Here is a 19359-nt window from a genome sequence, read left to right as displayed (position 1 = left end):
TTTAATGCAGCTACTATCCCTTATTTTCCTCTATATTTGCCCTTGACGGGTTCTATTGGAACTGGGCATTGCTCTCTCATCGGTAACTTTTACCGTTTTTAATGACAGATCATTCCACTCTCCTATGAAGACTTCGAGGGCACATTGTTTGGAACTTTGGTTGACCCCTGAAGAAGGGTATGATACCCAAAACACGTAGGGTCATTTTCCAGTTCACTCCACCATATGTACCGGAGTGTCTGTCTTCAATGTTGATTGGTATATGATCTGTCATTGCATGCATTTTTAACCAGCCTCTTCGTTCATATATAATTGTAACATATAGTTTTTTGTATGTCTTTTTGCTTCTTTGTATAATTTACTATATTTTACTCTGGTGTTGGTGTCTAGTGGCGTTCACAGTCCCACACCATTGGGGATCTTCCTGTTTACAATACATGGAAGAAGCTAAGGGTTGACTTGGTCCACCAGGCTCCACCATGTATTCTCTATGATCATATGAAAACTGCCCAGTTATCTAAAGCTCCTCTAGAAGAAAATCTGCCCCTGCTTAGCCCTGCCCAGGCAGATCTTTTGACCGCTTGGGGTAAATGTCTGCTCTTGCTGCATTTATTCGAACAATTCTCAGTTTTTTTTTAATCTGCAGCAGTTAGTTTTTACTTGTGTCCCTTTTATGCATCAACTGGCTGGTTCTCACATGGCTTGCTAAAATCCCATGCAACCAGAGCCTGTTGTATTCTGTATAGAGGGGTCCTGATTACTTGGCCCCTCCCCTCTCCATGTGCATGAGAATTAGGTTAGGGGGAGCTTGTGAACAGATGGAAAGCGGAAGGTTGGTTGCACCGTACTGACCCCATTGCTGTGATTGTAGCGGAGATTATAAAATGGTGTCATGACTCCTCCCTCTGCTGATCATAATCAGGAGTCCATCTGTGTATCCACAGCCCAATGTGTCTGCCTATTCTATAATTGTATGTCCATGGCAAGCCTGGGAATTGTATGGGCCTATGAATTTTGGGTCATACCTGCATTTGTATGCAGTGCCTAAGTCTGCGTTTGTTCTACAGTGAAGGGATATTTGTCTAATTTAGGATTAAAAAGGCTGGGCTTAGACTTTTTTTCTTATGTGTATTCTTACCAACCAGTAATTAGATTATGCTAGTGGGAAGCTCAACACTGCTCAATGGGAGGTCAATGAGACAGAAGATTGGGGAGGGGACCGATAACCAGCAAACAAATGGTCTTTTATCTCAGCTCTCCTATTGTATTCCCCTAATATAAAGGATTTGTAGTAGGGTTTAGAATTGACTTTGGGTTTGAAACTTTAGGGAAACTTAAGCTGGCCTTACAATATACAATTTTCTTATTCAATTTCCTTTAGTGTTCCCTTTACACTATGTAGTTCCTGTAGGGCCTGCTTGGTTGCATACAAATTGAGTGTTTGGATTTACCTCTTATTGTATGGTTTTGGAAAATTTCATGTAAAATTTGTGGCCAGCCTTAAAGCGGTTGTGAACCGCTGCAGGTAAAAAAAATCCCCTGGAATACCATAGCATCGCATACAAACACATTATGATATCCTTGCCTTAGAACAGTGGTTCTTAACCTTGTTGGAGGTACTGAACCCCACCAGTTTCATATGCGCATTCACCAAACCCTTCTTAATTGGAAAAATAAAATATGATTTTTTTCAAATTCAAAACATAGGTATATATTTAGGTATATATTTATACATAGGTGCACAAAATGAAGAAAAAACCATTAAGAACAAAGAACAAAACCATTAAAGCATGGGGTGTCAGGAGGGCACACACTGGGGTGGGGGGTTGGGAGGGCATACCATGGGGTGTCAGGAGGGCACACACTGGGGGGGAGGTGTTGGGAGGGTATATCATGGGGTGTCAGGAGGGCACACACTGGGGGGGGGGTTGGGAGGGCATACCTTGGGGTGTCAGGAGGGCACACACTGGGGGGAGGTGTTGGGAGGGCATACCATGGGGTATCAGGAGGGCACACACCAGGGGGCATTGCCCCGTTGCCCCCCCGCCGAACCCGCAAGACTGACTCACCGAACCCCTGGGGTTCGATCAAACCCAGGTTACCACTGCCTTAGAACGAAGTGCTCCAGTGGCACGCTGACGGGGCTTCCATCTTCACCCAGTCGTCTTTCCAGGTTTGCGTACTCCTCCAGCTGTTTGGCCGGAGCCGCGATGAAGTCACTTCTGTGAATGCGCATGGGAGCACTCTGTTACGGCATGGTGCTCTGAAGGTACATCACCAGTGTGACAACTGTGCCCGTTTAGGAGATATAAATTTGTACCTATGGGTAAGCCACCTTGTAGGCTTACCTGTAGGTAAAAATCACAAAGTAGGCTTTACTACTGCATTAATCTGGCTATAGATGGATCAGAATTCTGTAGGAACTGGCTGAATTTTGAGCCATCTTTGGCCGTTCCCCTTTTGAGAGGAGTCGGCCTAGTGATTAACTGACTAGGGACTATTGGAAAACTGTGTTTGATCACCACCACATGCAGCCAATCTAAAATAAGAAGTTTAAAAAATTTAGTGAAAATAACAGGATTCTCCCTTTTAATGCTAATATGATGTCATCTTCTAACCACCTCTCTCTTCTCGCAGGGTTTCACCTCAGCGGATCAGTCACAGAAGCAGGGGAACCAGAGCGCACCTACCAAGTATCCATTAGTTTTGACAGATGCAAGATCACATCGGTCAGCTGTGGCTGCGAGAACAGAGACATTTTCTACTGCGCACACGTGGTGGCGCTGTCCCTTCACCGCATCCGGCGGGCGCGAGGGGTGGAACTGAGACTTCCTATCTCAGAGACTCTGTCCCAGATGAACCGGGACCAGCTTCAAAAGTTTGTGCAGTACCTGATCAGTGAACATCATACAGAAGTGCTGCCGACCGCCCAGCGATTAGCAGATGAGATCCTTCAGCTGGGATCTGAGATAAACAGAGTGCATGGTAAGATTGGGAGGTCCTGGCAAGGAAAGGGGGGTTTCAGAAAGTCAAAATCTCCAGCCGGTCTCGTTTTATTCTGAATGGGACATACTCTTGGGCTCTTTTTTGAAAAGAGCTTGACATATGGCAACTGCCATTACTGGTTTGTTTTTAAAGGCCTGGGTTCTGGGGCCGTCGCCTCAATTCTGACTTCATTGGTTAGCGAGTGCCTGTCCTGGAAAAGCAATGGTGCATCCAGGTGACCTAGCCTGGCCATCTATTTGTTCCCAGTAGGTGAAGAAGTAGAAGTCATGAACGCAACCTTGGAGCCTACATCTTCAAAGCCAAGCAATGACCACTCCAAGCAGTTCCATTTTTAAATTGCCTATAAAGCCTTATGACTACAACTGTCAGCAGCATACCCTCGTGGGTCATCTTTGCCACAGTGATTGCGATGCTCAGTATATTTGTAACAAATGACAACACAGTTGAGTTTGGGTAACATTTTTGTATTCCTAATTTTTAAGAAACCTTGACCGATTTTAATTTTACCTCTTTTGGGAGCATGGACATTTGAGCATAAATTGATTCCTCAGTTTGTTGCTGTATTATAATAATTCTTTACACTGCCTATGTGATTCTATTAATTTTGAATCGGCTATATATACACTGCTCAAAAAAATTAAAGGAACACTTTTTAATCAAGAGTGTAGCATCAAGTCAATTCATCTCTTTGGATATTGATTTGGTCAGTAAGTAGCAGAGGGGGTTGTTAATCAGTTGCTTTGGTGTTAATGAAATTAGCAAGTGCACTAGAGGGGCATCAATGAGACAACCCCCACAATGGGAATGGTTTTACATGTGGAGGCCACTGAATGATTTCCCCCCCCCCCCCCCCCCTACTCTTTTCTGTTTTTCACTAGTTTTGCATTTGGCTAGGGTCAGCGTCGCTACTGATAGTACGAGGCGATACCTGGACCCTATAGAGTTTGCACAGACAATCCAACTCCTCCAGGATGGCACATCAATATGTGCCATTGCCAGAAGGTTGGCTGTGTCTCCCAGCACAGTCTCAAGAGCATGGAGGAGATTCCAGGAGACAGTTACTCTGAGAGCTGGACAGGGCTGTAGAAGGTCCTTAACCCATCAGCAGGACCGGTATCTGCTCCTTTGTGGAAGGAAGAACAGGATGAGCACTGCCAGAGCCCTACAAAATGACCTCCAGCAGGCCACTGGTGTGAATGTCTCTGACCAAACAATCAGAAACAGACTATGAGGATGGCCTGAGGGCTCGACGTCATCCTAGTGGGGCCTGTGTTCACTACCCGGCATTATGGAGTTCGATTGGCGATTTGCCATTGAACACCAGAATTGTCAGGTCTGCCAATGGTGCCCTGTGCTTTTCACAGATGAGAGCAGGTTCACCCTAAGCGCATGTGACAGCAGTGAAAGGGTCTGGAGAAGCCATGGAGAACATTATGCTGCCTGTAACATTGTTTAGTATGACCTGTTTGGTGGGTCAGTGATGGTCTGGGAAAGCATATCCATGGAGGGAGGCACAGACCTCCTACAGGCTAGACAATGGCACCCTGACTGCTATTAGATATCCGGATGAAATCCATGGACCCATTGTCAGACCATACGCTGGTGCAGTGGGCCCTGGTTTCCTCCTGGTGCACGACAATGCCTAGGCTTCATGTAGCGAGAGTATGCAGACTGCTCCTGGAGGATGAAGGAATTTATACTATTGAATGGGCCCCCAGGCTCGCTTACCTAAATCCAATAGAAAACCTCTGGGTCATTATATTTCAGTCCTTCTGATGCGCCAGGTTGCACCTCAGTCTGTTCAGGAGCTCAGTGATGCCCTGGTCCAGGTCTGGGAGGAAATACCCCAGGACACCATCCATCGTCTCATTAGGAGCATTCCCCGACATTGTCATGCATAGGGAAAGGTTTAGGACCCTGTATGGTGTGTTTTGCCATATGTCCCCACTGAGCAGAAAGGAAAAAATTATCTGACACGTGTTTTTGAATATACACTCACTGGCCACTTTATTATGTACACCTGTTCTAGTGCCTGGTAACACACACTGCTATTCAGCCAATCACATGTCAGCAACTCAATGCATTTAAGCATCTAGACGTGGTGAAGATGACTTGCTGAAGTTCAAACCGAGCATCAGAATGGGGAAGAAAGAGGATTTAAGTGACTTTGAAAGTGGCATGGTTGTTTGCGCCAGAAGGGCTGGTCTGAGTTAGTTCAAAAACTGCTGATCAAGTGGGATTTTTTTTTTTACACACCACTATCTCTAGGGTTTAGAGTATGATTCGAAAAAGAGAAAATATCCAGTGAGCGGCAGTTGTGTGGAGGAAAATGCCTTGATGTCAGAGGAGAATGGGCAGACTGGTAGGAGAGGATAGAAGGGCAACAATAACTGAAATAACCACTGGTTACAACCAAGGTATGCAGAATACCATCTCTAAAAGCAGAGGTGCTACAGCAGCAGAAGACCACACCGGGTGCCGTTCCTGTCGGCTAATGGGGAACTGAGGCTACAATTTGCACAGGCTCCCCAAAATTGGACAATAGAAGATTGGAAAAAACGTTGCCTAGTCTGGATTTCAGCTGTGACATTCAGATGGTGGGGTCAGAATTTGGTGTAAACATGAAAGCATGGATCCATCCTACCTTGTATCAGCAGCCCAGGCTGGTGGTGATGTAATGGTGTGGGGGATATTTTCTTGGCACACTTTGGGCCTCTTGGTACCAATTGCGCATTGTTTAAACACCACGACCTACCTGAGTATTGTTGCTGACCATGTCCATCCCTTTAGGACTACAGTGTCCCCATCTTCTAATGGCTCCTTCCAGTAGAATAATACACCATGTCACAAAGCTCACATAATCTCACCACTGGTTTCTTCAACATAATGAGGTCACTTTTCTCCAATGGCCTCCACACTCACCTCATCTCATCCAATAGAGCACCTTTGGGATGTGGTGAAATGTGAGAGTCCCATCATGGAAGTGCAGCTGACAAATCTGCAGCAGCTGCGTGATGCTATCATGTCACTATGGACCATAATTTCTGAGGAATTTTTCCAACACCTTGTTGAATTTGTCAGGAAGAAGTAGGGCAGTTCTGAATGCAAAAGGGGCTCCAACCCGGTACTAGCAAGGTGTACCTAAAGTGGCCAGTGAGTGTATATGCAAACCACCTTGGTACTGGCTTTCTCTTATGTGAGCAATTACTATAATCCAGGAAAACACATTTCATACTTCTCTAATAATCCTCATTTTCTACTTTTTAGGAGCCCCAGACCCAACTGCTGGTGCAGGTCGAGAGGATGATAACTGCTGGCATTTAGATGAGGAACAAATTCAGGAGCAAGTGAAGCAGCTTCTGTCCAATGGAGGGTATTATGGAGCCAGCAAGCAGCTGCAATCTATGTTCAATAAGGTGAGCATTACCATTGGTGGTCCAGAGGGCGTTGAGTATCCCAACCCAAACCCCCTCCCCAGCTCAATTGTGTGGCATGGCTCTGTAAATCCAGGGACTGGATGGACAAATGCGTGTCATTTGGCAGCAAAAACTGCTCCTATTTGTGTTTCAATTGAGTATGTAGCTGTTTTACCTGTAGTACAACTGTAACACCTTTATGACGACCTAACACATGTGTGGCTGCAAAATGGTGGGCTTTAACGCCAGCTTGCTGCACATCTATGGGCGGCCATGATTTGTGTGGAGTATGCTCACTGTGCGCTTCCATCAAAGACTGAGCCATCACAAACCGCTTTCAATTATTTATTATTAATATACAGGATTTATGTAGCGCCAACAGTTTGCGCAGCACTTTACAATATGAGGGAAGACAATACAGTTACAATACAGGAGGAATTGGAGGGCCCTGCTTGTTAGAGCTTACAATCTAGAAGATTGGGCTACAGATCAGTAACTCGCAGGACTGGCTTCCAATTAATGGATTGCTGATCCCACCCTGCACAGGGGTAAAGAGCGAGTATGTGGATATAGGAGGTAATCCCTCTATTGGGTCCTGTTCCTCTCCAGGGGTCCTGGGATAAGGGTATATCTGGAATGCCCAGTAGGGCTCCGGAATGGTTCCTATAGGGATGCCCAGGTCTCAAGGGGGTCCGCTCTCATATTTGGTATGTGCTCCAGTATCAGCCAGGCACAGCGGGACAAGTTGTGGGCAGGTGGATCATGTAGGGCAAGAAAAAAGGCCAATAGTGTAATATTGCTTAAACTCTTTATTTGTATGTAAATGGGTACTCACAATATTCCAATGTAAAATGAGCATGGTACAGGTCTTTGGAACGCAATGCTGGAATCGGAAGTGATGCGACGGTGCTGTACGCGTTTCGTTATCCAACGTCTTCAGCAGCCAAGAAGGGAACATTAATTATATTCCATTTAGTACAAACATTTCCATAAAGAAAAAAAGAAAAAAAAAATTTAAAAATTAAAGTGCTGGCCATAGGTGGTGGATCCGGTATAGCCCCTATTTCTACACTCGGGTAAAGTCCATTACTTATTAAAAACCCATCAGTTCACAAAGGATAGGCTGTATTGGATTCAAATTTTCCAACATCTGCAGCATTATTCTGTGGTTCCTATGTAATCACAGTTGTCTTATAGGCTATGGTGGTTTTAAATTCTGAACTGTTTAAAGGGACACTGGGGTGGGCAGGAAGAGGGATAACTTGTGTTGGTGGACTGTCTGTTTTTATTGCTGTATAATGTGACATGTCAGGCATTTATTCATGCATACTTGTACTGATAGGTCTGCATTGATGTGGAGCTTTCACCTGTCTTCAGTTTTATAACCTCCCTTTTTATTCCTTTTCTGACAGGTAAGGGAGATGTTAAGGATGCGAGATTCCAATGGCGCACGCATGCTCATCTTGATGACTGAACAGTTTTTGGAGGACCCTCGCCTTGCACTGTGGAGGCAGCAGGGAGCTGGCATGACTGATAAATGTCGGCAGCTATGGGATGAGCTAGGTGAGTTGTGTAACATCTACATGGCTCTAATTGGATAGGAATAGACACTGACCCAGGTTTTCCTGGACCTGATATTTACTTTGACACCTTTTCATGCATTTCACCCAATGCACCCAGCCTCATTCCCACCCCCTCTTCTGCATGTGCGTGGACACGCAGCTCAAGTCTTAGCTTATCAGAAATGCCTCCTTAAATATTTTATCCAATAAATAATTTAGCAATAAATCCAATTAAAGTGATGCCCAAGTGTTTTTTTTTTTTTTAAATAAACCTGCTATACTTTCCTGCTCTGTACAGTTGGTTTTGCACAGAGCAGCCCGGATCCTCCTCTTCTCGGGTCCCTTGCCAGTGCTCCTGGCCCCTAGCAGCCTGCTATGGGGGCACCTTAGCCGATCCTCGGCTCTGTGTCCTTTCAGGAACTGAGACTTGTGCCCCACCCCCATCTTTGTGTGTCAGCCAATCAGGGGTGAGAGTCCTGGACTGCGGAGTCTCTCGTGCAACTTCACTGGATCGAGATGGGCTCAGGTAAGTATGAGGGGAGGCTGCTGCATACAAGGTGTGTTTTTTTTTTTTTTTTTATCTTCATGTATAGAAGCACTTTTAATGTAGGTCTGTGTTCTATAGCTTTAGAATTGTTCACAAAGACCCATATATGGCCAGCTTCAGGGTCCTTTCACATGGGGCGGACCGTTTTTGATCCGCTCCGGCACTTTTTTTTTTTTTTTTTAAACGGACACGGATGGATGACACTTGTGTCATCCGGTCCATATATCCGTTTATCATCCCATCCGTTTGCGGATGATAAAAGGAGATAATGGATGTCAATGGGATTGTGGATGTCAGCGGATGACACTGCTGACATCCGCTTTTGAGTCCGTTAAGTTTTTTTTAAACAGAAGAAAAATCTCTTCCGTTCCAAGAAACGGAACTGATGGGAAAGGACTCAAATCGGATGTCAGCGGATGGTCATCCGCTGACATCCGCAATCCCATTGACATGCATTATGTCCGTTTTTCATCCGCAAAAAAATGGGATGAAAAACGGACATACAGACCGTGTGAAAGGACCCTTAGATGTGCAGGGTTTTTTGTATTTTGTATTTTTTTTTTTTTTTTTTACTGCCTGAAAAAAAAAAAAAACACGGTACCTGCCCTGCTAAAACATTGCATTGTCACAGCGGGCCTCTCCACTGTCAGAATACACTGATCAGCAGCCTCTCATTGAGCATTGTTTTCCAACATTCCCATTTGACTTCTGTTGAACGGGGGGCCACACATGGATCAAAATTGGGACAGTCCCTGTTGAACAGGCTGATATTTGATCAATCTTCTGCTAGCTTAAAGCTTTAGTTAACAAGATCTGCATTCCTGGTTTGTCATACCTCCTATGCCCTTACACATTTATGTATCTGGGGATATTGATTGTAGATTTTTGGTGGGTGAGTGGGCTTTAATGTGCACGTCCGCTCATATTTATTTTTTTACTTTGTAACAGGTGCATTGTGGGTATGTGTGGTTCTCAGCCCACACTGCCGCCCAGAGGAGAGGGAATCTTGGTTGCAGTTGCTCCGACGATGGAATGCGCTTGATATTTGTCCTCTGGAAGAGGGGAACTATTCCCTGGATGGGCCAGGAACGCAAACCATGACTCCGAGTTTAAGTGCAGGACAAGGTAAATATATCTGGAAGATGTGTGCAGTAATAAAAAAAATTGTCCTCTTAGAGGCCAGTCACACCAACAGCTTAGAGTTCCTTTTATACCAAAAATGGTTTTGGTTCAGGCTTATTTAAGGATGTAAGGGGCATTTGCAGCTAGCCTTGTTGGATTGAAACCTCAAGCCGTTTTCTGATAAAGAAATCTGAAAACAAGCAACAGCTTGATTTAAAAGACTAGAGCACCAACCGCTGGATGTGTAGAAGACTGCAATAGATTGTATAATATTTGCTTATTACCTAAGGGATTTTTAATCCGTTGCTCCCCACACAACCCGTATGCCCAAGCGCCGCTTATCTGTTTTACTGGGCAGCCATCGTTCTGTTGCTCCCCACACAACCCATATGCCCATGCGCCGCTCATCTGTTTTACTGGGCAGCCATTGTTCGTGCTGAGAGGGCAAGCCCGTCCAGACAGCTCACATCCCCCCCCCCCCCCAATTAACAATCGGTGGGGGGGGGGGCAGCAAACTGGCTTCCATTCAGGTGACCACTATGACAGCCAATCAGTGGTCACATGATCGCCAATCCTTCGCAACCCCCACTGGCATTCAATCCTACTAAAGGGATGCCAGGTAGGGTTGCCACCTCATCCCTTTAATCCAGGACACACATTGATTACACAGGTTCTGAGACTGATATAATGCACATAAGGCACTGAGTTTAATTGCCACCTTAATCAGCCACAGAACTTGTGTAATGCGTGTCTTGGGTTAAAGGGATGAGGTGGATAGAGCAAGGGAGGGTTAGAACTCCTATCCGTTTTTTTTTTTTTTTTTTAAATGCCCTTTTGCGGAGATTTTCCTTCACTTCTTGTCCCATAGTCAAACATTAAGTGAGGAAATCTCTGTAAATCAATGGAATTTTCCTTGGGGACCAAATCAATGGAATTTCCCTGGGGACCCCCAGGCCATTAGAACTAGTCTACCCTTTGGAAGATTTCCCCTCTATCACTTTTCCGGGAACAACCCAGAATTTGAGTAATTTTTCTTTTTACTTTCACTTTTTAATGATAATGGCCCCTTCTAGATTGTACAGGCAGGGCCCTTTAATTCCTCCTGTATTGAATTGTATTGTCTTCCCTCATTGTAAAGCGCTGCACAAACTTTTGGCGCTATATAAATCCTGACTAATAGGACAAATAGAGAGGGTGAATCTCCCTAATGGGGGCACAGACAGCAATAAAAACTGGCAGGTGTTCTAATTCTTTCTGCATTCTATCTAAAACTAAAAATTAAGTTTTGCCTTTAGTTATACTTTAAGGATACACCCCCCCCCCCCCCCCCCATCAAAACCACATTGATGCTACCTGATTTTATCAGTATGGGTTTCAAAAGTCTTTCCTCACCTTTTTTGGTTTGAGGATATGAAAACCTTCAGTGTTAGGATTGGGATGAGGAGATAGAGGCAGTTACATTTTCACAGAACTGTTAATCTTAAGTTTGAAGGTTATATATTAGGTAAAGCCTTAATGTGACTATTTGCAGTTCATTTTACCCCATGTGTCTATGCCTGCAGCTCCTGGACCCCGCCAGACGGTTTTTGCCCGGGCTCTCAAGGCTGGAGAGCTGCGCTGGAATGATCCTCACCTACAGAAAGTGCTGAATGGAGAGACTGCCGCTCCAGGAGCCGGAGTAAAGAACAACACTGACAAGCTGTCCTATGACCCGCAAGGGCGTCCGTTATGGCTTGGGGACCATTTCCCTGTGGCCTGTGCTCGCGTCGACGCACTTCGGTCCCACGGGTATCCGCAGCAGGCTCTGAGGCTGGCTGTCTCTGTAGTGAACACCATGAGGCTTCAACGGCAGCATCAGATGGAGGGGCTGAAACAGCAGAGGAAAGGTGAGGAGTGGCAAATGAATGATAATCCTGACATGTTGAGTTGACCCAGATAAATGCTTTTTCATGGTTGGTTGGTTTTATTTGATTGGGTGGCATTGGGGTAAATATTGAAGAGAATGTACCGGACATCCAAAATGGTAGCATAACTCCACCGATTTCAAAAATGGAATCCTTCAAATAGAGAGAAAAATAGCTGTCTCATATGGCTCCTCTTAGGATTGTCAGGGGCAGGGATGGAGAGGTACAGCATGGCTCCCATTGTCAGGGGCAGGGATGGAGAGGTACAGCATGGCTCCCATTGTCAGGGGCAGGGATGGAGAGGTACAGCATGGCTCCCATTGTCAGGGGCAGGGATGGAGAGGTACAGCATGGCTCCCATTGTCAGGGGCAGGGATGGAGAGGTACAGCATGGCTCCCATTGTCAGGGGCAGGGATGGAGAGGTACAGCATGGCTCCCATTGTCAGGGGCAGGGATGGAGAGGTACAGCATGGCTCCCATTGTCAGGGGCAGGGATGGAGAGGTACAGCATGGCTCCCATTGTCAGGGGCAGGGATGGAGAGGTACAGCATGGCTTCCATCGTCAGGGGCAGGGATGGAGAGGTACAGCATGGCTTCCATCGTCAGGGGCAGGGATGGAGAGGTACAGCAGGACTCCCACTGATTTCTTAAAACCAGCATGAGTACAAATACACATTCCTTCCCATTAGCTTTTCTAGCACTGGAATCTTGAGATCACGTAAATAGGTTCTATTTGGAGATCCATATAGTTCTGGTATTAGAAGCTTCTGTTAAAGGTGCTTTCACACATCTCTATTTAAAATGTATTCTCTGTCCTAAACACGGGGCACATGCTGTATGGAAGGTAGACTTGTGAAGTGATTTTAGCTTTTCAGTGGCCTCCGAGTCTTCCCATAATGCAGTGCACAAGCAGATCACGCCATCTTGTGAAAAAGGCCTTCAGTATACATCACTTTGTCACAACTCCTCTGACAGGGATTGGTCAAACCTCCACCTACTAATGATTTTGTCTTCGCAGTGTCACATTTGCACAGAAGGCAAATTGTGGGAGGTTTCGGAAAACTGAAGTTGTGGGTTCTGTCTACAGTGCATTCCTTTTAGGCTGGCACTAGTTGCATCAAAATTCTGCTGGTTCAGCAAGGGCCAGATGGATTTTGATCCATGTATGGCCATTCCTGCTTGAGGCAAGTCGCTCTAACAATTGACTTCTGTCAAACCGGAATGTTGGTCAAACCAGAATGTTGGAAATGCTTTAGTCGATCAGTGGTTGCAGCCACTAATCAGTGTATTTTGACAGTCCTGCTGTCAGAATACAATGATGGGGGAGGTTGCTGATCAAAAAGTAGTAATATGTGCAGCTTTCAAGGTTTTCCTGTTTTTTTTTTTTTTTTTTTTTTTTTTTTTTCGGTTCTTATTTTTTGTTTTTTTTTGAGCTAGGTGTAGGAACATTAATAATAAAGTTCCTAATACAATAAAAAAATTAAAAATGGCTATACATGATGTGTAGTGATGGATTTCTCGTGAGTATTCTGATTTGGAGAAGGGGGTTGAATTAACTTGGATTTCAAGCCTATACTGTAGCTTTGTGCAGTTTCTGAAAATCACAGCATACTTTTCACAGATCCACCTCTGATCACTTTCTTTTTGCTTTTAGAACTGCAGATGAAAGGTAGCACCACTCTTACCAATTTGGAGGGGTGGATTGGCCACCCACTGGATCCAATTGGCTGTCTCTGCAGGACCTTCTTAGAAGCCAGTTTGCCTGAAGATGAAGGACCAGCGCCATTCCCAGGTAGGTTGTTTTTGGAATATTTCCATGAGATGATAGGATTTGAAAATCCTTTGATGTAGAGTTGTGACCTCCAGATAAATAGAATTTAGTTGGCTGGAATCGGAGATCTTTCATGCGTCTTCATTCTTTAGGGCATGCTGACATTGTTTGTTTTGCAGAAATAGGCGGGGAGCAAAGAAAGGTTATGTACCAACATGTCCCAGTTCTTGGAGGATCCCAGTCTGGAGAGTCTCTGCTATGCCTGGCGCTGGAAGTGGCCCTCATGGGCTTGGGGCAGCAACGAGCAATGCCGGAGGGATTATACGCACAGGACAAGCTGGTGCGAAGTGAAGAACAGATCATTGGCCTGCTGGGAACATTAGAAATGGGGGAGCGTCTGGTGCAAGTTTTACGGAAGCAGGCAATGCTGCTTTTAGAAGGTATGCTTAAAACCGTGATAAAAAGTCTGTCCTGAAGAGGGATAAGACTTTGTTTTAGGTGTTCTCATATGCACTCTTTAACATTATGTGGTTGATTTACTAAAGCTGGAGAGTGCCAAATCTGGTGCAGCTCTGGATAGAAACCAAACAGCGTTCAGGTGTGTGTATGTGTATTTTTTTTTTTTTTTTTTTTTTTTTTTTTTTTGGGTTAAAGCCTGATTGAATGAGCTGACGTTTAAAAGCCGATTGTTTTTTTTTTTTTTTTTTTTTTTGCACAGCTGCACCAGATTCGGCACTCTCGTGTTAGTAAATCAACCCCTGTTGTGTACCCTTTTTCTTCATTAACGGGCACAGCTCCTGATCTTCTTAACCATTGAATTATATTGCCCCCTACAGGAGTAGGACACTAGGCAGAAAAAGTCTATGTACCAGGGGGTACTGTATACTCCCTCTCTCTGCTATAGGTACCCAGGTTTTTTCTGCCTAGTCAGGAGTAAGAACCTAGTTCCTTGCTGGCATCTCTGGTCTTGGCAATTTTCTCTTTTTTACATAGAAGTTTTTCTCCTGTTTCTTCCTGTGAGAGATCCACAATCAACTGCCGGACTGAGCGACGGGCTGGATAATCTAGATCCAGTGGTGGTCCCAGTCTTGCCAGCAAGTGCACGCAGACCTCAGCTCTGCGTTAGGTCGGCCGTGACATGACAACACCAGACGGGGGCTAGCCTGTGAGTTAAACGCCTCGTGAGGTCGCATAAGAATGGGTCTCGGCCTGAGTCGCAGCGTTTCTCCTGGCCGACAGACCCCCCATTTTTGATGGCGAGGGGCTCTGTCTGGAGCAGTCCCTGCCTGGTTCCTGGTATGGTGAGTAGCTGTCCAGTTTTGGTTGAGCTCCTGTTTACCTGGTCGGCTATAGTTAGCCTTGGGAATTTATTTTTCGCTGTTCCCACCCCTCATGTTAACACGTCCCAATGGTCAAGAAGATCAGGAGTTGTGTCCGTCAATGAATGAAAGAAAATGGGATCTTTGACTTGCCATAAAATCCATTTCTCTGATCATTGAAGGACACAGTACCCACCTCCCTCTGTAGAGTCTTTCTTCTGACACGGCTTGTAGCAAAACTGAGTACCTATACCAGAGACTATCCATGGGTGTAGCCAGACTTTTTTTTTTTTTTCTCTGCCTAGTGTCCTACTCCTGTAAGGGGCAGCATAACTCAATGGTTAAGAAGATCAGGTGTAAAAATTTGGTGTGGGGGGGGGGGGTTTATTTTATTTTTTATTTATATGCATTTACAACCTACTAATGTGCACTTTTTTTGTCCCAAGGTGGTCCATTCAGTGGTTTTGGTGAAGTGATCTATAGAGAGAGCGTTCCCATGCATACATTTGCTCGCTTCCTATTTACTGCTTTACTTCCACATGACTCTGACTTGGCCTATCGCGTTGCTTTACGGGCTATGAGGTGAGTTGATTTGCGAACAGTGACTCTAATCTATCTTCCACTGCTGGTCCTGTCATCTGATTGTTCTTATTTGATTGTTCTTATTTGATTGTTCTTATTTGATTGTTCTTATTTGATTGTTCTTATTTGATTGTTCTTATTTGATTGTTCTTATTTGATTGTTCTTATTTGATTGTTCTTATTTGATTGTTCTTATTGGATTGTTCCTATCTTAACGGTCTCTTCTCTTCTCTTCTCTGTTCAAGGCTGCCTGTGCTGGAGTCGGTCCTTCCTCCTCATGGTTCAGACATCATACCATTGGACTCCATGCTGACCAGTCGCTTTCCCCGCTGGTTTATTTTGGGCCATTTGGAGACGCGCCAGTGTGAGCTGGCGTCGGCCATGTTGACGACCGCAAAAGGTAAATGTTCTGACAGATATCCACACATGGGCTAAAAATCTTGGTTTATTTAGTGGCTGGTGTCCTAAAATCTAATGAGATGGTTGGTTCAACTGCTCAGGAGATGACCACAGTACTATTTTCATTATTTAACTAGAAGTGTATTCTGATGGACTAAACTGATGCACGCTGCTGGTCATTATATTTTAGTGCTTTTATTTACGGTCGATCAGTAGTTGATTCTCTTTTCTGCTCCACAGGAGATCCGAAGTGGCTTCACACAGTCCTGGCCTCCATCCAGCAGCACATCCACTCCCCAGCTCTGCTCTTCAAGCTGGCCCAGGATGCTTGTAAGACTGCAACGCCACCCAATTCTCCTCCTGACACCACCCTGCTGAACATTTCTCTGGAGCTGGGATTACAGGTGAGAGGCTAAAACCTCTGAATGAGGCGAGCAAATTATCAGGATGTCAATTGTGTAAAAATACTAGAACTATAGTAGCTAGAATAGTCCTAAAATGATGGTGGATCCGGAAATGTATATTGACTCAAAATGAAGGTATCAAAGCAAAAGGCCTCAAAAGACACTTGTTGAGAGAAGTCAGTAGGCTGCCATTGTTGAACTCCTTTTTGAAAATGGCAGTTGCTTGGCGGTTATGCTGTTTCAAAGGCTTTAATGCTTTCAGAATTGCCGACTAGTGACTTGCTATTTCAGAAACGGCCAGGCAACTTTTTTTTTTTTCAGCTATCAGTTTAGCAGCTGTAGAAGGCAACACATAGGGTCCCTTTCACACTGGTGCATCAGCCTTCTTAGCAGGAAATCTCCCTGCTGATGAGTGGACACGGGACACAACCCTTTGTCCTATGTGGGTTGTCAGGTGGAACCAAAGAGCCTATCTGATTGGATGTCGCCGGGTGTCAAAGGACACCTGTCTGACATCCGCTGCTCCATAGAAGGCAATGGATGGTTAAATTGGTTCAGTCTGAAAAACTGAAAGGGACTCTTATCGGTCCGTCCGTGTGAAAGGGGCTTAAATGCTCAAATTTTGGGGTAGTGGTATCCATTAGTAAAGTGTAGGGCCAGGTACACTGTGGTTTGGAATTTCTGTACATTTTAGCCACAGTCCCATAGACTTTCTATTATGTGACCTGTTTTCTGAAAGTACACCAATAAGTTCTGCCTGCTGCATCTTTTGGTGCACTTTCAGAAAACGTGACACAAATGCATGACCTGATTGAAAGTATGAGACCATCACTAAAACCCACAAATCACGGATACGCCTATGCTGCAGACAAACCGCAGTGCAAACACAGCCTAACACATCTGGGGATCAGTGGAGTGCTTGGGGTAGATTTGAGACTGAGGTCTTGACTTAACTAAGTCGTCTCCTTTTAATATCTGAACCTGGAAAAAAAATTCCACTTGTATAATTCAGGATCCTAAAGTGTGAGCAGTGCTGTCCTATCGGGCAGTATTTCTGTTCTAGGAATGCTGTTTGTAGATATCTCTTTAAGCTAAATAGACTGCATGCTAACAAGATTTGTCCCTGTTATTCAGGTTATGAGGATGACGTTGACCACTTTGACATGGAGGCGAAGGGAAATGGTGCGTTGGCTGGTTTCCTGTGCCACAGAAATTGGTAAGCGGCTACAATGGTTGTGGTGTATGACTTTACCTTTTTATGTTTATTGGCATGATCATAACTGACCCCTTATTCTTCATGTCTCCTCTCCAGGGGCACAGGCTCTGATCAGCATCATGCAGAACTGGTATACCCTCTTCACTCCCATAGAAGCCACAAGTATCGTCGCCGTATCCTGCACATCCCCTGCCACCCTCCTCCGTTTCAGCACGGACCCCAGACAACGAGAAGAACTATGTTCGTGTGCCCGGGCGCTTGCCTTACAGTGTGCCATGAAGGACCCGCAGAGCTGCGCACTGCCTGCTTTGACTCTGTGCGAAAAGGATCACACATCATTTGAGGCAGCCTACCAAATCGTATTGGACAGTGCCAGCTCTGGCCCTGGTGCCCACTCTCACCTGTTCACTGTTGCCCGTTACATGGAGCACCGTGGTCTGCCCATGAGAGCATTTACCCTTGCAACTCTGGCCCTATCCAACCTAAACATCGGCTTCAGCCAGGACTCCCATCCGGCAGTCAGCGACGTCCTGTGGGCTTGTTCCTTGGCGCATTCTTTGGGTAAAGTGGAGTTGAGCACCGTGGTGCCCCTAGTGATCAAAAGTGTACAGTGCGCCCCGGTCCTCTCTGACATACTACGGCGCTGTAGCCTGGCCCCTCCTGGCTTAGCCCAGTCTCTCTCTGCTGCTAATGCCCCACGGGGCAGAGGAACAGGACCCAGAGCTGATAAGCCACCCCTCTGCCAGCTTCTGGAAGCTGCCGTTGGAGCGTACATCAGCACCACACACTCCCGTCTTACACATATCAGTCCGCGTCATTATGGCGAATTTATAGAGTTCCTGGCCAAGGCACGAGACACTTTCCTGTTGGCACCAGACGGGCACCGGCAGTTTTCCCAGTTTCTGGATAATCTTAAGCAGACTTACAAGGGGAAAAAAAAATTAATGCTTTTGGTAAGAGAAAGATTTGGCTGAGCAAACAATGAAGGCGACTTCCACCGTTTTAAAAAAGAAAAATTAATAATAATAAATAATAAAGACTTGCTGCTCCCCCATCAAGGGTCCAGATAAACGAGTAGGGGAGAGGTTCCCCATACCTCGTATCTCTACATTGGACAGCTCTTCCTGCAGGTGGAGACAATACTTTTTTTTTGTTATTGAAGGAAACTTAATTTTGAAGAAAATCGCCTGGGAATTCCGGGTGAAATTGTGCATATTTTTTGGTTAATAACTTATATTTATTTATAATATTGGTGAAACCTCTCCTATTCCCCACCGCAGGAACTTAATCCAGTCAATGGCCCACTGTGACATTTATGTATTTAACATATAAATCCTGTGTACCCTACAGCACAGGAGGTGGGCGCATCAGTGTGCAGGACAGCGGAGCGATCTGCAAAGAGCAGAATTTATATATTTATTTCTGAAGGAATCTCTGTATTAACTTATTAATATTATTTTTTTTTTGTATGATTAAGTCTGACTTGTAATCTAATTGAGCATCCTTTTTTTTTTTTTTTTTTTTTTTTTACTTGTTGGATGCGAAACATCTCCGCCGCTTAACTCCAAAACGCTGCTGCTGATCTATAGCGTAGCTAAGCTTTAACAGGCTTTAACCAAGTATTAAGCCAAAGGCAGCCGTTTTGTATGACGCTGGCTTTGATTTTACACCTAAAAACAGCAGGATGGAAGAGTTCATAACCAGAGGGGTATGGGCACTGGTCATTTCCCATTTATTTTTGTCACTGAAACATGAAGTAGCTTGGCTGTTGAGTCATATTTAGTTATCCCTTCACAGATGGGTTTGATATAGCCTGAGCCCACAAAATGGTCACTGATGCTTGGGTGTAGACAAGAGGCCAGTTTTTAAAGAAGAACTCTCATGAGCATTAAACGATTAAATAGATTCATATCTAAACCTCAGTATTGGCTTCCCTATTGAACCACTATTGAAATGTGAAGAAAATCTCTTGCTTTACAACTTCTCTGCTCCTCTGATGGAAGCTTCATTTGGGGTTGTTACTAAAGTTGAGGCAGGGCTCGGTTGCCATTGCCCTTATTCTGTGGGTGCACCTGGCAGGAGCACTGTTCCACCTTCCCTATCTTTTCAA

At 45.0% G+C, this 19359-nt stretch overlaps 1 protein-coding gene across 1 annotated transcript in view; it reads left to right on the top strand.

Annotated features, from left to right (window-relative positions):
* The window catches only part of ZSWIM4 (zinc finger SWIM-type containing 4), a 40589-nt gene extending 21692 nt beyond the window's left edge, over positions 1–18897 (top strand). Inside the window, exons 3-14 of the mRNA XM_082256209.1 lie at positions 2638–2985; positions 6274–6422; positions 7835–7985; positions 9480–9656; positions 11216–11539; positions 13213–13350; positions 13509–13769; positions 15095–15230; positions 15476–15630; positions 15870–16033; positions 17168–17249; positions 17346–18897. Coding sequence (XP_082112335.1) covers positions 2638–2985; positions 6274–6422; positions 7835–7985; positions 9480–9656; positions 11216–11539; positions 13213–13350; positions 13509–13769; positions 15095–15230; positions 15476–15630; positions 15870–16033; positions 17168–17249; positions 17346–18223 — 2963 coding nt within the window. The 3' untranslated portion in view covers positions 18224–18897. The remainder of the gene's footprint in view (positions 1–2637; positions 2986–6273; positions 6423–7834; positions 7986–9479; positions 9657–11215; positions 11540–13212; positions 13351–13508; positions 13770–15094; positions 15231–15475; positions 15631–15869; positions 16034–17167; positions 17250–17345) is intronic.
* Positions 18898–19359: the final 462 nt, after the last annotated feature.

The sequence above is a fragment of the Pelophylax lessonae genome (assembly GCF_965119305.1).
Source record: "Pelophylax lessonae genome assembly, chromosome: 4".
Classification (NCBI taxonomy): Eukaryota; Metazoa; Chordata; class Amphibia; order Anura; family Ranidae; genus Pelophylax; species Pelophylax lessonae.
Note: the sequence above shows the minus strand (reverse complement) of the source record. Positions and strands in the feature narration are given on the sequence as shown.